At 37.5% G+C, this 20,950-nt stretch overlaps 1 protein-coding gene across 2 annotated transcripts in view; it reads right to left on the bottom strand.

Annotated features, from left to right (window-relative positions):
* tmem131 (transmembrane protein 131) overlaps positions 1-19,911 on the bottom strand; it is a 38,172-nt gene extending 18,261 nt beyond the window's left edge. For both annotated transcript variants that reach the window (XM_060867695.1, XM_060867696.1), the window contains exons 1-4: positions 19,728-19,911; positions 6,527-6,588; positions 5,211-5,251; positions 1,308-1,376 (exon numbers count right to left, since the gene is read on the bottom strand). In XM_060867695.1, coding sequence (XP_060723678.1) covers positions 1,308-1,376; positions 5,211-5,251; positions 6,527-6,588; positions 19,728-19,860 — 305 coding nt within the window. In that variant the 5' untranslated portion in view covers positions 19,861-19,911. The remainder of the gene's footprint in view (positions 1-1,307; positions 1,377-5,210; positions 5,252-6,526; positions 6,589-19,727) is intronic.
* Positions 19,912-20,950: the final 1,039 nt, after the last annotated feature.

The following is a 20,950-nucleotide window of genomic DNA, read 5'->3' as shown; positions in this document are numbered from 1 at the left end:
TAAAAAAAAGAGGAAGTGGCTTCTTCTGGCAGCCACAAATGGCTTTGCTCAACAAGGGCAGAAGAGAAAAGAGACAGTATTATCATTTACTTGGAAAATGGCAAAAAAAAAAAAAAAGAGAAGAGAAGAGAAGACAAGACAAGACAAACAAAGTAAACTGAATGTGTAGCAGCCCCAAGAGAACTTCTTGGGTTTCACTGCAAGTGAATCTTTCAACTAAAAAGGATGAAAAACAAAATGAAAAAAATGTCCTCGGTCTAAAATGTAATTAGGCTTCGATCAAGGATCGCTACACAGCCAAACAGACTCAGTTTGTAGACGATCTAAATACATTTACAGCATTTAGCAGACATGTATACAGAGCAAACTTTTGCTCTGTTCATGAAAGTCCAAACTTTTACTCTGTAAATTTATTTCATTTATTTAACATTTATCTCATTTTATACAACTGAGCAGTTGAGTATTAAGGGCCTTACTCAAGGGCCCAGCAGAGGCAGCTTGGTGGTCCCAGAATCTGAAATCTTAGCCTTCTGACCAGCCGTTCAAAGCCTTAACTACTGAGCTGCCACTGCCCATAAACACCGGTTAACTTGTATCGATAGCAAGACGCTATGCTAGAATGCTTAAAAACTAAAATTTCCCAACAGAACAAAATTTAACTTAATCAGTGATTATTTGCTACCCATCATTAACTTAAACGTTAAGAACGTTTCTAACGTCTCTAATGTTGTTTTTGCAACAGAGAGGAATTAAGTTACAAATGTATACAGGTGGGTGTGGCGTTAACTTGCATAAGTCTGTCAGCTCAGGATACTAAATATAGTTAAGATGAGATAACCTAAAGATGACATCATGGAATGGAGCGACTCAAAAGGCTGTCAGTCTGCTGGCTTTGAATGAAGTCACATGAAAACAGTTTTTTTATGACTGTATTTGATGTTTATACATAACATTATATGATCTCACATCATATTATATTAGTATATAAATAAATGGCATTTCCTTTCACACAATAATTATGTTTGTGCCTTTTTACTTTTTCTCCTTTTCATTTTTTCTTTTCTCTCTTTTGTCAGAAAGCTAGAACATCTGGTTGAAATACTAAACCTAGTTTTTAAAACTTTATAGAACAGAAAATGTCAAAATTCCACCAAGGTATGGGGTTTTCCCCCAAGCCACTACATGTGTGTGTGTGTGTGTGTGTGTGTGTGTGTGTGTGTGTGTGTGTGTGTGTGTGTGTGTGTGTGTAAATAAAGTGACAAAGTAAGACAGAAAAAAACAGGGACCTCTGAATGTGTGCTACTTACTGTTCATGAAAGTCCAGCATTGGGGGCTCAAAGTGTATTGGCCTGCTGTTCCCCCTGTGCGAAGATGCACTATGGAGAACGGAAACAGTGTGTAAGACAAAGAACAAAACAACCACACAAACAGCAACACACAAGTCAGAGTCTCTAATTCTGATGTAGATGCACAAAAGCTCAATCAGCTTGTGAAGTATAACTGATCATGAGGTGATGACTTTCTTTAGAAACTATAATATAAACCAGCCCAATTCTACACAAACTTATAGCATCAGTCACAAAACAATAATTTTATAAATAATACTCATGCTTTTTGGGCTTATTATTGGCCAAATTACAGACAACACATCCATATCTGTCATCACTTTCATGATATTTTAAACTGATTATGTGACAGCTTAATACCTTCACAGCATTTGGGGCTGGGTTTTTTGAGCTATATCCTCTTACATTTTTTGCTTGTAGGCACAATTGTCCAAAAAAAAAACAAAAAAAAAAAATCAAACACATTCCATCAACTAATGTCACACAATGATACGTAAATCTACACGCAGTCTTTGTAAACCAGTGCTTCCAGCATAGGAATTACTTTCAGGTGTAAAAATCTCTAAACACCTAAAACTTGTGCCAATTTTCCACGCTGCTATTATTGTGTTTAGCAGGAAGGGCTGAAGAGATGCAAATGAGGATTCAATCACGTGACTCGCGTGTTACTGAATACTGTTTACACATGCTTACTTTCTGTCTGAGTCATCTTCTAATCGTGCTAGAAAACCCACCCTGCTCAACAGGTGGGCCGCGGGCACAAAAGTCTGGTGATTATAAACAGACTACAAGAACGACGCCAATATTTCATAACAATAATAACATATAAAAGAAATAAATAACTGGAGATAAATACTCTCCAGTTACACATTGTAGCATGCAGTAGAGTCAGTTTTAATTTAACTATTATCATCAGCACATAATCGTACATAGATTTGACTCTATTCTACTGATCAGGAGCATGGTGGATCCAGAGCATGTTCAAGGTAGTAGGAAAACTACACAAACACAGGAACAACATATGAAACCCCATACAGTGAGCCAAGCTAAGGATCAAACCTGCGAGCTGTGAGTCATTGAGCATGTGTTCAGCTGATTAAAACAATGAACAAACAAAAGGCCAATGTAATCAGGGAGCAAAGAATCTGCACGCTGAGGCTTTGCAAGATCACACGGTTATATCGAACCAGCCTAATGGCCAGTTATGGGTGTCGTGGTCGAGATGCAATGATTTAAATAAGTTATGAATGTTCTAGGAAAGAGTTCTGGGAATCCAGTCCATACATTACATTTACTGCATATGGCAACTCATAAAAATACAGCCCTTTGAAAACATCTGTGCTGGATGTAGAAACACAAGACAAATTGGGTAAAAAGTTGGGGGTAAGACTGTCACACCTCTGACAATTCAAACAATGGCGTGTAGGCAGAACAAGCTACCACTAAGATTTTACAGCTTTTATGTCTTTGCTGTGATGGTACAACTTCCTAATTTACAGCAGATGGGATGATTAGTTCATGTACCCTGAAACAATTTCATAACATTCAATCTGAGCTCCAACAGGGTTAGAACAACCTGCACTTATATACAGAGCTGCACAGGAGATAAAAGTTCAGGTTCTGTTTTATTTTTTCAGTAGTACACAAGCTTCAGGGATTTAGCAAATCACTCATGCTATTCTGTATACAATAAAATAACATACATGACAAATTTATTGTATTTCCAATTTTGCTTATTTAATATAGCAGAAACTTTATACTTCTCCCTGAAATAACATTCATTTTCCCCCAATGACTAAAGTAATGGGGAACAGACAGTCTGTTGGCTTTGAATCTATTCCAAGTATAACTGAAAGTGAAGCAAAACTCTGAAATATCCAAGAAACTGTAATCACAGAGTGAATAAAAACTGTAATTATACGTTCAACTAGAGTTCACCAATATACACAAATTAGTAAATTTAAGACAAGAGGTCAGGGGGTTATCAGTGATATAGACTTTACCAAATAAAACCAATTTCTAAACATGCATAAATCATTTTCTTTTTCATAAAAAAAAGACAGTGTGGTAAGTCTAAATGCTGGAGGAAACCCAGAGATACAGGCAGACATACACTGTGTGCTGAGTTGGACTAGCCATTGGCTCATTGCTTGGAAAAGAGCTAAAAGGACATCAAGCAGCTTTAAATGTGTACACATCCAATCAGCGTGTGTGGTAACACAAGTGCACACAAGAATTATCAACTGCAATAAACTTTCCATTATCAGAGGACACAAAGATCAGGACATGTCGAGAATACATCCCAAAACAACAACAAAAAAAAAAAAACCTTAAACACTGTACTATTACAAACAGCGTCAATCCAAGGACGATACAAGGTTTTGTATTTTGTATTATATTAATCTTTATATTATTCTTTATTTTAACCTTTTGTTTTATGTTTATTTTCTGTAAAGCTGCTTTCAGACAATGTCAATTGTTAAAAGCGCTATACAAATAAATTTGAATTGAATTGAACCGACAGGTCTTCCTAAATAGCAAGATTTTTCATTTAACCAATCGCAAGACATCACGCTATGTGATGCTTATAATGTATAAACAGGGGAAACATTCTATTGGTTTTACACTTAAGTGTGGCACGTGCAGTCTTGCTGAGGGTGTGTGCTTCGATACTAAAGAGATCAGTGTGCATGCACGCGCACATGTAGACACACACACACACACACACCACACACTTCGCCAATAAGGAGTGGCCGATGCAAACGTGTAGGGTAGGTCAGCTGTAGCACTGAGCTGGAGCATTCTGATTGGTCGAGCATGTAAATAGGCTGTCAGAAACCTAAAAGTTGCTCTACTGGATTAAAGAATCCAAAGCGAGTCTGAAAAGGGAGAGGCCTTTTCTAAAATGTCCACAAAAAACACAGAGCTGCCAACAATGCTAACAAAAAATTTTGTTTTACCACAATAACTGTTACTGCAGCTATACATCTGTGCTATAATGTGCAGGTGGTGTATGCGCATATAATATTTCATGTAACTATAATATAATCATAATCATAAATATCTCCTGTAGAGAAACAATTTGCTGATTTATTGACTTACTTTGTAGATCTGAGAATTTACACAAAACATATGACAAAACTGGTACAGTAAAAAAAAAAAATAAATAATAATAATAATAATAATAATTAAAAAATAATAAAGTGTGTCCCAGAACATCATACTGCCTGAGGCTTTTGTTTGGTAGCATGTATGACAACAGAAAACATGATGCTGTCGTGTTACACTGTTATAATATAATGTTGATTATCTCACATTCAAAATATTTGTAATGTTATTAAATACCCCAAAATTCCCCACACACTCCCAATACCAATAAACAGCGATGCAAATGTTTATACTGTAGGAACACTTTTTTTTTTTTATTAAAGTTCCAACAGCCTCACCTACGTTGACTTGCAAGGCTGAGGGTCACGAGTTCCCAGGTAAAAGTAAACATAGAAAAATAAATAAATGCACTCTATGTCCTGCATCATGTGTCTTTTTCCCATTTGGAAAAGCGACATTTTCAGCAGTCGATCAATTCTATTCATTCAATTATCGGATTAACTACTTATTTAGTTTACTTTACTCTAAATGCATACTTATTATAAGAACTGATTGTTCAGGGGGAATTACTCCATCTCATCTGAGATGATTTGGCTTCGATTTGGCATGAAGATTCATGCTTATCTATAAGCAAGTAAATCATCAACACTGTAATTAGACATCAGGTCCAAAGATGACTCGAATAATAAAAATACAGGTCATTGAAAAATGACCTCACATTAGATATGCAGGCGTGCGCACGCACACAGGCTTTACCTTTTTTGATGATATGAACTAAGGTCAATGTCAGACTCTGCCTGTAAAAAAAATAAACAAAAGGCCAAGTTAGGTTTCCCAAATTACAGTGACTTACACCATTTACTTCTTGAAATTATGTTTGCTCTGTTCAAAATGGTTGTCTGGAACATTTTAAAACAAAGTTATGGAAAAAGAGATAGCATAAAGATTAACCGGCTAAAGAGGAACATGCAGACAAAAAAAAGGTAAGACGCAGAGCAACATTTCCCGTCTTTCAGTCTGATGTGCAAGCAGCCTGTCGTGTCTGAGTACAAGTAATTACTCACACATGCGTATAAACTGATCTAGTAATGTGTAGAATTTCAAGTGTGGTAGCCAGATTTCTTTTTGCTAGTCACTGAAACAAAAGTAAAAAGGGTAAAGCAAACATTTTGATATTTAAATGTGTCCTACACATCTAAACATGGCCCTGAATGGAAATCCTTAAAAAAAAAAAAAGGTTAAGCCCTTCACAGACTCACCCTTGATCCGAAAGTGAACCTGAACACTATAGTCATGTGCCTAAAAACCACTGCTGTAATCATGAAGCCTGTCCTGTGATCATCCCAGGACTGCTTATACTGATCATCTGTTTGTCTTTTACCTTCTATAGATATATCTAAAGTCACAAAAAATGAGAAATGAGTTCCCCTTTTGAGTCTTTTTCTTCCCAAGGTTTCATACACATGTTGTCTCAGGGAGTTTTTTCCTTGCCACTGTCGCTCCTGGCTTGCTCATTAGGGATCTGAACCTATATCAGATTACCAGAAAAGCTGTCTAATGTTAAAACTGCTACATAAATATCAGGACAGAGAGATTTTGTTTTGAATATCTCAGACATGTAACGTGATTTTCTCCTGTGTCTTAATACTGCCAGTCTACTTATTTACATCTTTGTTTTCATTGACTCGAAGGGATACGCACTTGCATGTCACGCAAGCAAGCAAGCATGCAAGCACCCACCCACGCACACACAGTGTGTGCACATAGACTGTGAAAAAGGGTTCGAAAATTTCTTAGCTTAGGTCAGCATGCATTTGCACACTGAATTATGAAATTGCATTTTCTGATGCAATTGTGTAAAAAGAGTGATCTCGTGTTGTACATTTGTGCTTTCCAAAAAAAAAAAAAATTGCATTTGTAAAAACAATTTGCTCACTTATAAAAGACTTTTGGGGAATTTCTTTTCCATACTGATGCAATAAAATATGCTAGCATGAGAAAAGGGAAGCTGCTGAATCGAGACAAACAAAAGTGAACCATCAAAGTAAAAATGAATAATCTTTAAGGCTTACCTGCAGGAAAGCTCCATCCCCAAAATGCAGTACCTCCAAGATTTTGTTTGACTGGATGAAAGCTGTAGAAAGACAAAGAGCAAATTTGTCATGAGGTTTAGAAGGATCAACAAACAATGCAAAACACAACGTTAAGATTGTTAAGGGTCTGTTTCTGAAAGCATGAAATTTGTACGCTATTAACCAAAAGGCAACACAAATGACTGTAGAAAGTAGAGACTGTTAGAGACATCTTGACATTCTGTCATTATCCTTCTGTCTAATTAATCACCTAAGACACCTAAATCACACAGATCAGAGTGGGTTCCTTAAAACTGAACATGGTTTTCTGTCAAACGCTTCCTTTAAATTTTATAATCTATCAGCACACTAACAATGGAAAAAAAAAGATCAGAAGAAGTCAAGTCTTTTCAAAGTTTGTCATCTTTACAGGCATTTCACAAATTTGGGCACATTCATACACACACCCACGTAAACACGCTGTTATAACCATTCACACACTTTGGACAATTTAGAGATGCCCACACATAACACACATCAGCACATAACACACATCTCTGAAATGGGACCGGAGTTCCTAGAGGAAACCCATGAAGCACAGGGGGATAAAATGCAAACTCCATACACACAGGGTGAAAGAAGAATCGAACCTCCAACCCCAAAGATGGAAGTGGCTTAACCACTGAACCTTCATGTCCCCATCAAGGGCTATATCTTTATTTTTATTTCAACAGTTAAAATGACACTAAACTGTATTTGATAGTACAGAATTAATCCGCTTCACTTGTACTGAACCTTCAACCAGCACTAAATAACATCCTAAAAGCTACCCAGGACGGACAAACCGTAAAGATGCAGTACAAGAATCCAGTACAGTAACTTCCACTTCTCCTATATATGTATGGCTTTATGATGCTCAGTTTGCTAAACCTTTTGGAAAAAGAAATCTGCCATCCAGCTTCTAGGCACCAGTCAGAGACTTTACCTGCAGCAGCAGGTTATTCATTATTCACAATCCATACATAACCTGTTCAAATGCTGCACACACAACACAAAGCTACAGATAATATACTGCAGGTATTTGTCTCTAGAATTTAGAGGAATGTAAGCATGACGACAGTCGATCGATCGACAGTTAAACACTAACTAGCACCCTGAACAAAAATAGTCAATCAAGATGGATGACAGAATAAAAAATAATCAGTGGTTCAGTTATGCTCTGAGAGGCTTTTTTTTTGCCGTAATGGATCGAGTCTACTTGTTTCCTTAGACATTTGCGTCACTGCAAATCAATACAAAGTTCTTCAGAATGACTTCCTTTTCTATGATAATACATTTCTTTCTTGTTTAGAGTGATCTCCTTCAGGATGACTATCCCAGTCACAGGGAACAAAGGCTCCCTGTATGTTTTGTTGGTAACTCATGCTATGGCCTTCACACTCCCGCTTTAAATCTCAAAACCTAAAGGCTGCCATCACCGTCATCAAAACAACAATGAAGGAAATCACAATTCTCTCTATAACAGTCCAATCTTATGATTTACCAGTAATAACAACAACAACAACGTCAATACATCCTCGTACTAATGTACTGTCACACTTCTTGCCCAATTAAATGAAATTCCAGGAAACCTGTCGATATCCCAAGGTCTAGCCAAGCCAATTAGTTTATGGAGCACAGCAAGAGGCACAGAACAAGTCTCATCTTCTCACTAGGTAGAAAGAAACTAAGGTTATTTTTTATTTAACGGAATATAAAATCACTATGCAATCAGACGCATGCTTGGCAGAATAACTTTTGGTGCAGTTTCGTTCTAGAACGCTCGACGTGCATTTACAACTTCACATATTAACCAAACCAACGTCTCGATAGACTACTTAGTTCTCATATTCAGCATCATATCGCTGTCCTGCTGATGCTATTATTAGCCAGATGAGTGGTGTAACTTTAGTAAAGCATGGAGTGGCAGAGACAGGTCATAATGAGCTCCACACTAACATAGCGTACCGATCCTCATGTGCACACATGTATCTGAGAAAAGAAAACTTACACACAGATGTATAAGTGCAGAGAACAGAATTAACACTACATCGCATTAAAACATCAGAACAGTTTAAACCAGTTTAAACTCATTTTCTCTGAGTAATGCTGTACATTTGTTTGTTTGTTTTTTTACATGTAAAATAATGGTTGTACGTCAAGCGATATTTCACCCTAACACAATAAAAATGACAGTAAATTGTATGATCAGAGTACTGCAGCCTGCTTTGGAAATGTTTTTAATAAACTGTAATCCTTGAGCAAGTGTAGAAGCTACCGTTTTATTATTCCAGGCATAAAGTGCTGTCTGTAATTTATTTCAGTTTTTTTGCTTCTTGTTTAATTGATGTTGCTTCTAATTAAGATACAAAAAATTTCACAACAATAATAAGGCAAGGAAATATAGCTGAAATACAAATGCTAACAAAAACAAAAATGAAAATCTTTGACATTGCTTTTAATATTTTATTCTTCTGTATAACTGAAATATACGTTTGTTATGTTTTCATCCACCCATTTTTAATGTTTTAATGGCCACAACTTAAAGGGAAATGCTGAAAAATATCCAGACTTGACTCACTTTGTCTATTTTCTATATAAAATACAGAACAAGTCAAAAATTTAAATATTTAAAACTTTCCATTTCAAGTAAGCATGTTGTAATCATTTTAGATTTTAATTATTTTGACTTTTGGTCATATTTCCCTCCTAAACAACAAAGCACTGCTATACAGATGCACATATAAGCAGCATAACACCATGCCATGAAAACATACGCTTCTGTTTCTCAGCCCTGTACTCAGGTCAAACAAAGACTATTGACCCTGTACAATTCCAAAATCTATTAGCACATAGGCTTAAGCAGTCATTTCATTAGTAATAAGAGCTAAATATTTACTAACACTCGGTCACATGGCCCTTTCATACAAAAATAATTTGACTAATAAGGGAACTGCCTGGATATTAACTAATAGTTGCTTTATCAAATGATCTCATGCAATCAGCAGGTCTAACCACACAACTTCTAAAACAACCCAGTACAATACAGAGATAATGAGCTAGTCAGTAACTTCTTGTATTAGTTCAAACATTGCTGTTTTCTACTCGATGGAGTGTTGAAACTTTAGTAACTGCTCCCTTCTGAGTCAACATCTCAATGGATTCAGAGCTAGAGAATAAAGCAGGGTTAAGAAAAATAGAGCAAAATTAGCAACAATATTACGTGAAGGACAAAAGCGTGTCCCAGTAAACTAAGGAGTTGACTAAATGTTAAAGTTTCAGAATATTTCATGGTCACGCATGATTCACATTGAGCTGCGAAGACATCGGGAGAATAGCAAGTAAGTACAGGTACTGGGACTCTCACTCTTTCTCTAATACAGAGGGATGAAATAGGACTTACTCTTTTTTTATTAACAAATGAATAGTAAGCACTTTGGACCTTTACATCTCAGTTTATATTCATTTTTGCAATAAGAGACAAACTATTTAAGCAGTGACATGACACCAATTTGAAATATCTATAAAAGACAGAGCTAAAGTGATAATGTCAGGAATCCATGGAAGGAAATTCCATAAAACTTCAAGCCAAACAATCCCACTAATAAACAGACATCTAAGTTTAACAGCCAGCAAGTCCGCCTCTGAGCCGTGATTATGCCTTCAGTCTTTGTAGGCACAGCTTCAACATGTGTCATGACATACTTTACAGAGATAAAAGAAACTGTTGCCTGAGAACAATACATTTGCAAACACAACCTCAAACAGATATTACTAATAAAGAATCTACTGGAAATATCACATCTAGGAAATGATTACTCATAAATAACACAAGCATTGGATTCATGCATTGGAAATGTGGCCAGTTTCTTATTTAAAACTTGTTCAGATGTGGTATAGAGGATGCACATCACTACAGCCTTTGCTTTGGTTTCCTGTCACAATGGCTTCTCGGGTCCAAAACGTTACCGCGAAAAGTCGAGACAATGAGTCATGATCGTTTGCAGAGATCATGTGCCATAGCAGAGGCTTTTTTTTCAGTGATAATTGGTGAAAGAGAACTACAGGTAGGTGCTGTTAGGTGGGCAAAACCAACAAAAGGCTCCTGTTAAAAATGATGTGTATGTTTTTTTTTTTTAGTTGACTTCCCCTCTCTTTCATGCCTCAGCTAAAGAACAGGCTTAATAAACAAGCAACAGCAGGAAGATCACAAAATTTGTTTTTTTTTTAATTTGAGCTTTAGTTCAGCCGTAGTCAGTATTTAATGACAAAACTCTGATATAGCATTAAGGCTTAACATTTACAGCTACCAAATCTTCTTCACATTTCATGTTACCATATATTTATTTTGACAAGTCAATTCGTGCAGCTATACTGGTTGCATAAGAGGTCATTTTTATAGCAATTGATTTCTAAAGAAATAAAACGCTTATTTCAGCTTTAATTCACTACACAAAAACAAAGACATTCCATATCTCCCAGGGATGAATAAACTACGGTCTGAAAGGTTCAACTGAACCTAAAGGAAACAATAAAGAACCTGGAGAAAGGATAAGAATTAGAGCAACAACTAAAAGCTCAAAGGTGATCACCGATCATTTGAAAGTGTGTTCTCTGGTTAGTTGAAACAAAAATGTAACTTTTATTTCCATAAACATCAGCACTATGTCTGGAAAAAGGGTGAGGCTTTTAATGAGAATAGCACAATCCGAACTGTGAAGCATGGGGGTGGAAGCATCATGTTGCAGCAAGGTTTTGCTTGTAAAGGGACTGGAGCATGATTAAAAAAAACAACCAGATAACATCATCTAATTAGCACTTTTGGCACTTGGTTCTTCAAGCAGGATTTTCTAGAAATACTGAAGCAAAAGAAAATAGGCTTGAAAGTGACTTATGCCCCTTTTCCACCGAGGCAGTTTGAGTGCTGGTTTGGAGCCAGAGCCTAATTTAGAACCAGTTCTTTCTTTTTCGACAGCCAAAGCACCAGCTCTGAATCAGGAAAAGTGGTTCTTAAGTAACACCAAAACGTTGCTGGTCTAGACTTAAGAACCGCTTGTGTCAGGGGCTGTGGGCGGGGCTACTGTTAGCACATTTGATAATGTACCTTAAGTATACTAATGTTTAATACACTTTTACTTTACCGCGATATGACACATTATCAGCACACATGACAGTAGGTAGCTACATGCTAAGGCTAACTTTTTTCTGTGTTAATGATAAAATAACGTTATGTACTTTCTCGATAACAACCTCTGTTTTTACAGATTACATGGAGCTGCACGTACACGTTGCATTCACCGCGTTTGGATGCCAATGTAGGTTCACAAAGCCATGAGCATTAACAGTAAAGCAACATCCGCCATTGTTGATGTGTTTGTATTTGCCGCTGCTGCGCTAACGTTGCTGGGACATGTGACACGTATACAGTGACGTCAGACTCGGCTCTGTGACGGCTCTCTAGCTGGTGGAAAGGCAAACCGGTTCTTAGAAGGTTCGCCAGAGGATCCAACTTTGAACCAGCACAGTGCTAGCTCTGAACCGGCACCCAGTTCATTTTGGTGGAAAAGGGGTATAAGAGAAAGTACTGGACCTGAAGTCCACTGAAAATTTGTGGACTGAACTGGAAAAGCATGTCTGAGCAAGCAGTACTCCAGTTCTGTCAGAAGAAATAGGGACAATTCCAGAAATTTTGAGTATTCAAGCAAAGTTTTGGCAATTTAAAAAAGGGTCACAACTAATTTTGTTTTATACTAACAAAATGGGTATTTAGTAAATAAAAGCTAAAACAAGAAGGTCTGTTAGTCATTCATTTTAAATGGTAATGAAGTACAACCATAACAGGCTAAAAACAAAGTACAATAACTTGTCTGGAATGTGTAGAGTTGTAAGAAATTGATTTTGAGTGTCCTTAAACTAGGCTTTTATAATTATTTGTCCTCAACTGGAATCAAAACAGTATCTTTACAAAGAGAAACACTGATTTAACTGAGAAACAAACTCAAACTTGGCAACAGCAAAGCATTTCTGTGGAAATGATTCCTCATTATAGCTGCAGGGATTTATAGGTAGCCCTGCTACGGTTATTACACTGTAATTCTTGTAACTGACTGGGTTTATTTCTTAGATTTCACAATCACACGCTTCACTATAGATACACACCATACATTTTCAATTTGTTCTGGTAATTATATTTGGCTTATAAATGAGGATGGCTAAAAAAAAAAATTTACTGTTTATTTGTAGGTTTTTCACTAATTACAATTTAAAGTGTATTTTGTGTGTTTTTATGATTTTATTTTATTTAATGATTAGTTTCCTGTAACAACACACTTCAGCATGTTTTATTCTTTACTCGCATCCTTATCCTTGTGCTTTATGCACAACAAATGATAGAAGCAAAAGAACAGAGAGAATAGTGTGGCTCACATTTCCATATTTTAACATCATCAGTACTCCCTACTGTTTAGGAGAACGAACCTGGCTGGAGCATGTGCTCATTTAACCAGTGGATAAGCAAAGTAAAAGAAGTATTCAGATTGCACCCGACATCAAGATCAAGCTCAAGATCAAGATCAAGCTATGTACTCTACTGACTGGTGTATATACGTATTTTCGAAGGGTGCTTTGGTGGTATATTCTGTTTTTCGCCCCACAAACCGAACGTTTCCCGAATCGATGGCAAGTGACTTTAAACACAAGTTATGCACTTAAATGCATGAAAATGTTTAAAATGTTAGTCCAGCCCCGCTACATTTTGAGTGCATGAAGTGTCAAAATTCCACACTTGATTTTTTTTTTTGGGAACACGTGCATCATCTGGATAATTCTTGCACTTCTTGTTGAAATTTTCAGTGCAAACACACTATTTATACTACACAATGATGCAGAACAGTACATATGCGTATGCATGATTCAGTCAGGCTAATTGATTTGGGAGGTTTTCACACAATCTCGACTACCATGTTTGGTTGTAGCTATTTGTCTATAGCGATATATTAAACTACACCACATTAACAAAATGCAAACACAATGCTTGGCACTGAAAAAACTAAAAAAAAAAAAAAATGATGGACTGTCAAATTCATGAAACATTTGTTTGCAACCACAGAATTAATCACGAACGTTCGCATCGATAATGCTGACAACCTGGACTAACCACTGCAGCCTTTCTATCAAATGCATGATGGACTAGTGTTCGATCGAGGACGCATCTCCACCTCACACGCAGCATTCTCGAAATAATCCACTGCTTCCCTGAGCAGAATAAAGCACTAACTGGAGATGAATGAATGTGTAATTCGAGGATTAGAGTCTACACAGTGCAAGCAGCAAGAACTGCTAAAGTTCAGTTTGAACATGTGTGTTTGTGGGTTGGAGGAATTTTAAATATGCTTCAGTCAAAGCTCTAAGTAGCTTGTATTTCATTTATTTTTAATTGTTTATTCAAGAATAGAAAAACATTGAATGCAAACAAAGGTAAACATTTACATTTCTTAAACATGATATAATAAAAATAAAAAAGCCCATGATTTATTCCACAAGAAGAATATGTGACCACCAGCTCTCTTCTTCTGCAGCACAGATCTGTGCACATTTTTGATGCTTTGCTTGCACTAAAGCGCTTCGGTCAGCAACTCATCACACTCATTCTCTGTCTGCCTGAAATCAATTTCTAACGCCCACAAAATGCAAGGCTGCTATAGTCAGCTCTGAAAGTGTCTAAACGCACTGGAAGGATACTGCTAGAAAGAGACAATATATTAGGTAATTTATTGCAATTCAATTCAACACTTGCACTAAAGTTTTAAAGCCTTTTTGTTAGGTTTGATATGGACAAGTGATGCTTCAGAATACAGAGGATTAGATGTGCTGTCAGGCTACGGCAGGAAGTCAGAAAGAAGCAGAAGTGTGAAAAAACTTGGAAAAAAAAAAAAAACTTGTGTTTTTTTGTGTGATATTTTCACAAAATAAAATCAAACACCATGAATCTTAAACTTGCAAAAGAAACATGAATTAAAAGCGTATATTTTTGTAGCCGCCCGTCATGTCTGCTGTTTATGACCAGATGCATGGATTTATACTGCACCAGTGTTCACACAATGCCAGTGTACATACAAACAGTTCTATTACAAATGTTTGTTTAAAGCCAAAAAAGCCACTGTGGAGACTGAGTCAAGAATGTGACCTCAGAATTGGCAGGTGAAAATCACGTGACTTTGGGCGCGTCAGCCTTTTAAACAGCGGAGCAGCAGGGATGGTGTGTGAGGTTTAGGTTCAGTGCTCTTTACAAGCTTTTACTATACTATATAGAGCTATGCTTATAATATCATCAGATATAAATCACTAAAATCAGGTGCATTTTTAACTTGATTCCAATTCCCCTGGCAATTTCGCAACCACCTTAACAATTTCAGACAACTACTTTTCAAGAGCTTTAGTAAACGTTCTCATCAAACATGAGTGCTTAGGGATTTTGAATGTGTTGATCTCCTGAGACTTTAACAAACAAATCTTTAGAGCTTACACAAAATAGTAAAACATACGGAGGGCAACAGTCCTGCAGGTGGTTTATAAGAGAGATCATAGGAGAATAGTTTGACTGGCTTTGAGCTGGCAGGAAGGCTACAATAACTCAAATTAACAAAGTTTAGTGAGCAGTGATGTGATGAGCAGAAAAGCAGCTCACAGAGCACACCACGTCGAACTTTGAGGTGGATAGACTACAACAGGTGAAGAGCACGCCACTCCTGACAGCTAAAAGTAATCCGAAGCCATCCTGGGCACAGACTAAACCCAAACTGGCCAGCTGAAGAATGTAAAAAACTCACAAGGTCGTTGTATGTCCACAAATTCTGGTGTTTGATGTGGACATTAACTGCAGCTCTTGAGCTGTATCTGCAAGAGTAGTTTCCAAGCTATCGGCTATGCGCCGTGATGCCGATGTACCATCGTTCCTATTAAAGAGGGCACATAGTGCATGCATGGACATAGACTTGGCTTGAATGCTGGGGGTGCTGAAGTGTGAAGTTCTTCAGCTTTGTTATATCTTTAGAGTCATTACATAATTTCTAATCTACCTTATCTAGCTTGCTTTATACACATCCACCGATCCATCTGTCTAATCTATATCTATTATCCAAATGCATTTACAATCAAATCATTAAAACAAATTACACAGGGTATAATGAATGCATGCTGTCACTGATTAACAATTACACACATCATTTATTGTAAGATTTTAACATGCCATTACAGTACAGGCAAAAGAATATCTGAACATTATTTTTGCAAGTGTTTTATATAGTCAGCTCTACTCCGTAAACAGTGGGAATTAAAAGAGAAAAGATAGTAAGTTATTTTAGGGGGTTTAGTTGCCTAGTATCGATTTAAAGACTGGATGTGTTCAATCTGTTGAAGCTTTTCAACACCTCAGAACGCCTTGTCCAGTGTGAACGACCTTGCTATTGTTGCTAATAATGACAGCTATTGCAATAAAATGTAGCTAAAATAACAAGGCTGTTGTGCACCATCTTGTTATATTGAAAGTTATGATTAACTGCAACACATCTACAATGCATGGGGGGGGGGGGGTTTATCAAATTTATTAGGACAAACTGATTCAGAAACATCAATAATGTTGCAAAATAAATTCCTTCTACAGTTGATCATGGTATAAACACTGCGGGTTATTGTTGTTATTAGTTCTTATTATTGCAGGAGTTTCCTCCACTCATCCCCCCCTGGAAACTACACCCCAGACTGCATGTATGACTTAAGTATGTAACTTAGTGAGCCAGCATTAATGTATTCAATGTTAGAGATTTAAGCACTTATGTATGTCGTTCTGGATAAGGGGGTCTGCCAAATGCTGTAAATGTAAAATGTAATGTAATGTAAAAGTTAAGGGTAGAATGCAATGTTCAAAAAAAAAAAACCACGCACTTTTGCACAAATTAACCTCAGCAGCTGTGCCAGCGATGTGCTTCAGAGGTAAAAAGGAATAAATCATAACAAGTTGTGCTTTTACAGGAAAATAATTAACAATGAAGTGGTGCAATGCAGCCCAGCTCAGAGCAGCCCAGCTCAAAGCAGCCCAGCTCAAAGCAGACTCAACCCACCCGACACAACCAGAGTCAGACTTTCCTTTAAGAGCACATTTTGAATTCTTTTATTCAGATATTGAAATTTTGCAATGACACTACAAACCTCTTATACATCTAAAGTTATATTTAATGTTGTGGCACTGCCCAGGAAACAAATTAGTGCATGTTATTACTTACATTATAACATCTATAAACAGTTGTAGCTTCTCCAGCTTCCCTTCCCAACCCATCTTATGGTTAATTAGAGAAAAAAAATGCAGCTCATCAGGTAAATGAGAAACTGTGAGAGAAAGTTCTCTTTCCTTTCCTATTTTCTTTTCCTATTTCACCATGGCAGAGAACTTCTTCCATAAATGTACAATTTCCTTACAGACAGATTCACACATCGATCTGACACTAAGTGGTGTGGTGACAGAAAATTAATCAACTAAGCAATCAGACCTGAGACATCAAGAACGTTGGGATAGGAAGACATCGTGTACAATACAAACCAATATCAGCGACAGAAGAGGAAGGTGTGCGATAGAAATGTAAAAGAGTTTCTTCATAACGTATGCAAATGCAGCGTCGAAACAATTTAAATGCCCCAGGGAAGTGCAGTCAATATATTTAAGCTGATGTCTAATACAGGTGCAAGTTAAACCCAAAGATGATGTGCACACAAGGTGTCTAATTAAAAGATCTAACCAACGAGAGATATCAGCTGGATTCATCTCCCAGACTGATGCAGCAGATGCCTGTATTCAGCAGTTTTCACCACTCTGCCGCTGTGGTTATGACATGTAATCCATTTGGCTTGCAATACACCTGTCTGAGTAAAAGAGTAATGATGGAAGGCTTATGAAGCAGATCACCATGTTGTGAGAGCCACAGGCAAAGATCACATGTCCTTGTTGATTTACAGCACAGAGAAATCAACACGTACGTTTGATCCAGTGGAAAAAAAAAGCCAGGACTGGCTCAAGTTTTACTAATAATTTGGATTCTCGTAATAGAGACTCAGCAATTTCAAGGATGTATCAAAATCTCGTGTGTTTGTGTGCATGTAAAACTGTAATAATAGCTGTGGGACCTGCTTATGCAGTTTAGTGATTCATCGAAATAAAATGAGGTAGTGTTATGTGAAACATCCAATCCTGCCTCAAACAGACTCAACAGGATATTTTATCATCAGTATAAACTTTAATCACTTCCACATTCTAAAGAAACTATGCAGAACATTCCCAATAAAAAAAAAAAGCAGGAAGCAATTTTATGGGATAAACATAAAAAACCAGGTTTTATTACCAGTAACACTGAAGTCTCTGGGAATTTGTGATGCATTTTGCAATTTCATCAAAACGTTAACGCTCTTGTCCCTAGAACATTCAATGAAATTCAAATACAATACAACAGATACCCATAATTCAGACATGTACTGATCGCAGCAGTCAGACGACAAATACAGGTACTCAGTGAAGCTGACATGCTGCTATTTACCCCTGGATGTCCTAATCAAAATTTCTGTCAACGCATACAATTAGCTCCAGACTATAGGGACGGTTGCCTTGAGAGATGGGAGTTGATACTTCTATTGTGTCAGAGCAATACGGCTAGACACAAGCTTTCTGAGCTCAGGCAAGCGGGATAATACCTATATTACATTTCACCTGAACAACAACAACATGTATGAGCTTGCAATCGACAAAGAAAGAAGCGTACTGCTTAGTTGAAGATAAACAAGAAAGCTTGGACACAAACTCATGAGCTACACAAAACAGTCTTAGCAGAACACGTACCCAGTATCACTCAATAATCGAGTTATCCGGCGTTCAAAAATTCTGAATTGTTACCAATATTGAAATTGAATGAAGTGAAATACGTGCCATTTTAAATTGTTCAGTACAATCCAGTGATTTGGGTGAAGTGAAAAAGGACAGATTCAAACTCCACGATTTCAAATAATCTTTTTGTTTGATCATGAAATTTGTTCTGAATTTTTTTTCCCCCTGTCTGCGTTCGAAATGGACGGATTCTGTGTTTATTTCTACAAGCGATTATTATAAAAACTACATTTGCACACGAATTCGGATCGATCTCGTTCATCTACACGACTTATTGATATACTTATTAAAAAATTCACACACCACCAGCACATCTCTCATTATTAAACCTGCCATATCTTCAATGGAAGCAACACGAAACACAGGCTTAACTTTTGTCCAATCCCTCTGGCTGAATCCCAATTGTTTTATATACACCTTAGTGCAGTTATGTAAATATCAGAGAGTCGTTTGGGATGCAAACCGCTCAGTGACCTGCTGCTTTTCTTGGCTAACTGGGTTGACATGACATGTCAGAGCTGACACACACACACACACACACAGGCCTGCAGTGCGCCTCACACACTGTTTATCTAACAAGCTAGCAGAGTTTAGCAGAACAACTTCCCTGGTCTAAAAATGCTTTTCACTTACAACCGGTTTTCAAAAGCAGAACATTTTTACAAACAAAACTATCTCCCACTGCTAACAGCTAGGTGTCTGAGGAAGCTTCCAGTCTCTGCGTTAATCAAAAAAACTCTCGACTTACTTCTATTCAGCCAGAAAATAACTCATTCCCTCATTATAACGGTTTAAATATGAAGCGTCTTAAAAACAAAAGGTCAACAAAAAAACCCTAACACACAGTTAGCTCAGGCGAGGCTGCTAGCTTGTTGGATAGTTAGCATTAGCTAGCCAGTATGAGCTGGCAGTGTACACTTATCGACGTGAAAATGAGTCATTTTATGTCATGTATGATAAAACTGACGTGACTTGGACGACACATGACCACTACTGTATATTTCAGACCTGTACACGTTCAGCTAACACGCCACGGCTAAAATGTCATCTGACAATTTAACATGCTAATGTGTGCTAGCATGCAGTTAAATAGCCATCCAGCTACACTGACAAGAGGCTCAACAGATATCGGAAAACGAACCCCACAGGCCCCTCACACACATACACACACACACTCTCTCTCTGTCTCTCTCTCTCTCTAAACACACACACAAATACATATACACAGATAGTTACCTTGCTTGTTGGCTTGTGCCATGTGTATTACTGCAATAAATAAAACCCGCAGGATGCAGCCGATGCATGATGTTAGTGAGTATTTAGTTCTTGGTAGATGGGACAAACTCTGTGTTCTTTCTTCACTCGCCATGCTGCTATTTCGCTATCAGTTTTCCCTATGTGTATGTGTGTGTTTAAAACTACAGCCCTTGTGTGCATGCGGATATAAACAGCGCTGAGGGCTTCTCCTCAGCGCCCCCTCCCGGAATCCAGTGGCATCGTTGCTTTCTAGGTCTGGTGTTAGAGCCTGTATCCTAAATTGCTTTGCAGTAGGCGTACAAGTCAGTACATAGGCTGTGTAGTGCCATTACAAGTCAGTACATACAGTAGGCTGTGTAGTGCCATTACAAGTCAGTACATAGGCTGTGTAGTGCCATTACAAGTCAGTACATACAGTAGGCTGTGTAGTGCCATTACAAGTCAGTACATACAGTAGGCTGTGTAGTGCCATTACAAGTCAGTACATAGGCTGTGTAGTGCCATTACAAGTCAGTACATAGGCTGTGTAGTGCCATTACAAGTCAGTACATACAGTAGGCTGTGTAGTGCCATTACAAGTCAGTACATACAGTAGGCTGTATAGTGCCATTACAAGTCAGTACATAGGCTGTGTAGTGCCATTACAAGTCAGTACATAGGCTGTGTAGTGCCATTACAAGTCAGTACATAGGCTGTGTAGTGCCATTACAAGTCAGTACATAGGCTTTATAGTGCCATTACAAGTCAGTACATAGGCTGTATAGTGCCATTACAAGTCAGTACATAGGCTGTGTAGTGCCATTACAAGTCAGTACATAGGCTGTGTAGTGCCATTACAAGTCAGTACATAGGCTGTGTAGTGCCATTACAAGTCAGTACATAGGCTGTGTAGTACCATTACAAGTCAGTACATAGGCTGTAAAGCACCACTACAAGTCAGTACATAGGCTGTGTAGTGCCATTACAAATCAGGACATAGGCTGTGTAGTGCCATTACAAGTCAGGACATAGGCTGTATAGCATCTTTACAAGTCAGGACATAGGCTGTATAGCGTCTTTACAAGTCAGTATATAGGCTGTATAGTGCCATTACAAGTGAGTACATAGGCTTTATAGTGCCATTACAAGTCAGTACATAGGCTGTGTAGTGCCATTACAAGTCAGTAGATAGGCTGTGTAGTGCCATTACAAGTCAGTACATA

This window comes from Tachysurus vachellii, chromosome 4 (assembly GCF_030014155.1).
Source record: "Tachysurus vachellii isolate PV-2020 chromosome 4, HZAU_Pvac_v1, whole genome shotgun sequence".
Taxonomy (NCBI): domain Eukaryota; kingdom Metazoa; phylum Chordata; class Actinopteri; order Siluriformes; family Bagridae; genus Tachysurus; species Tachysurus vachellii.
This window is presented reverse-complemented; position numbering and strand designations above follow the sequence as displayed.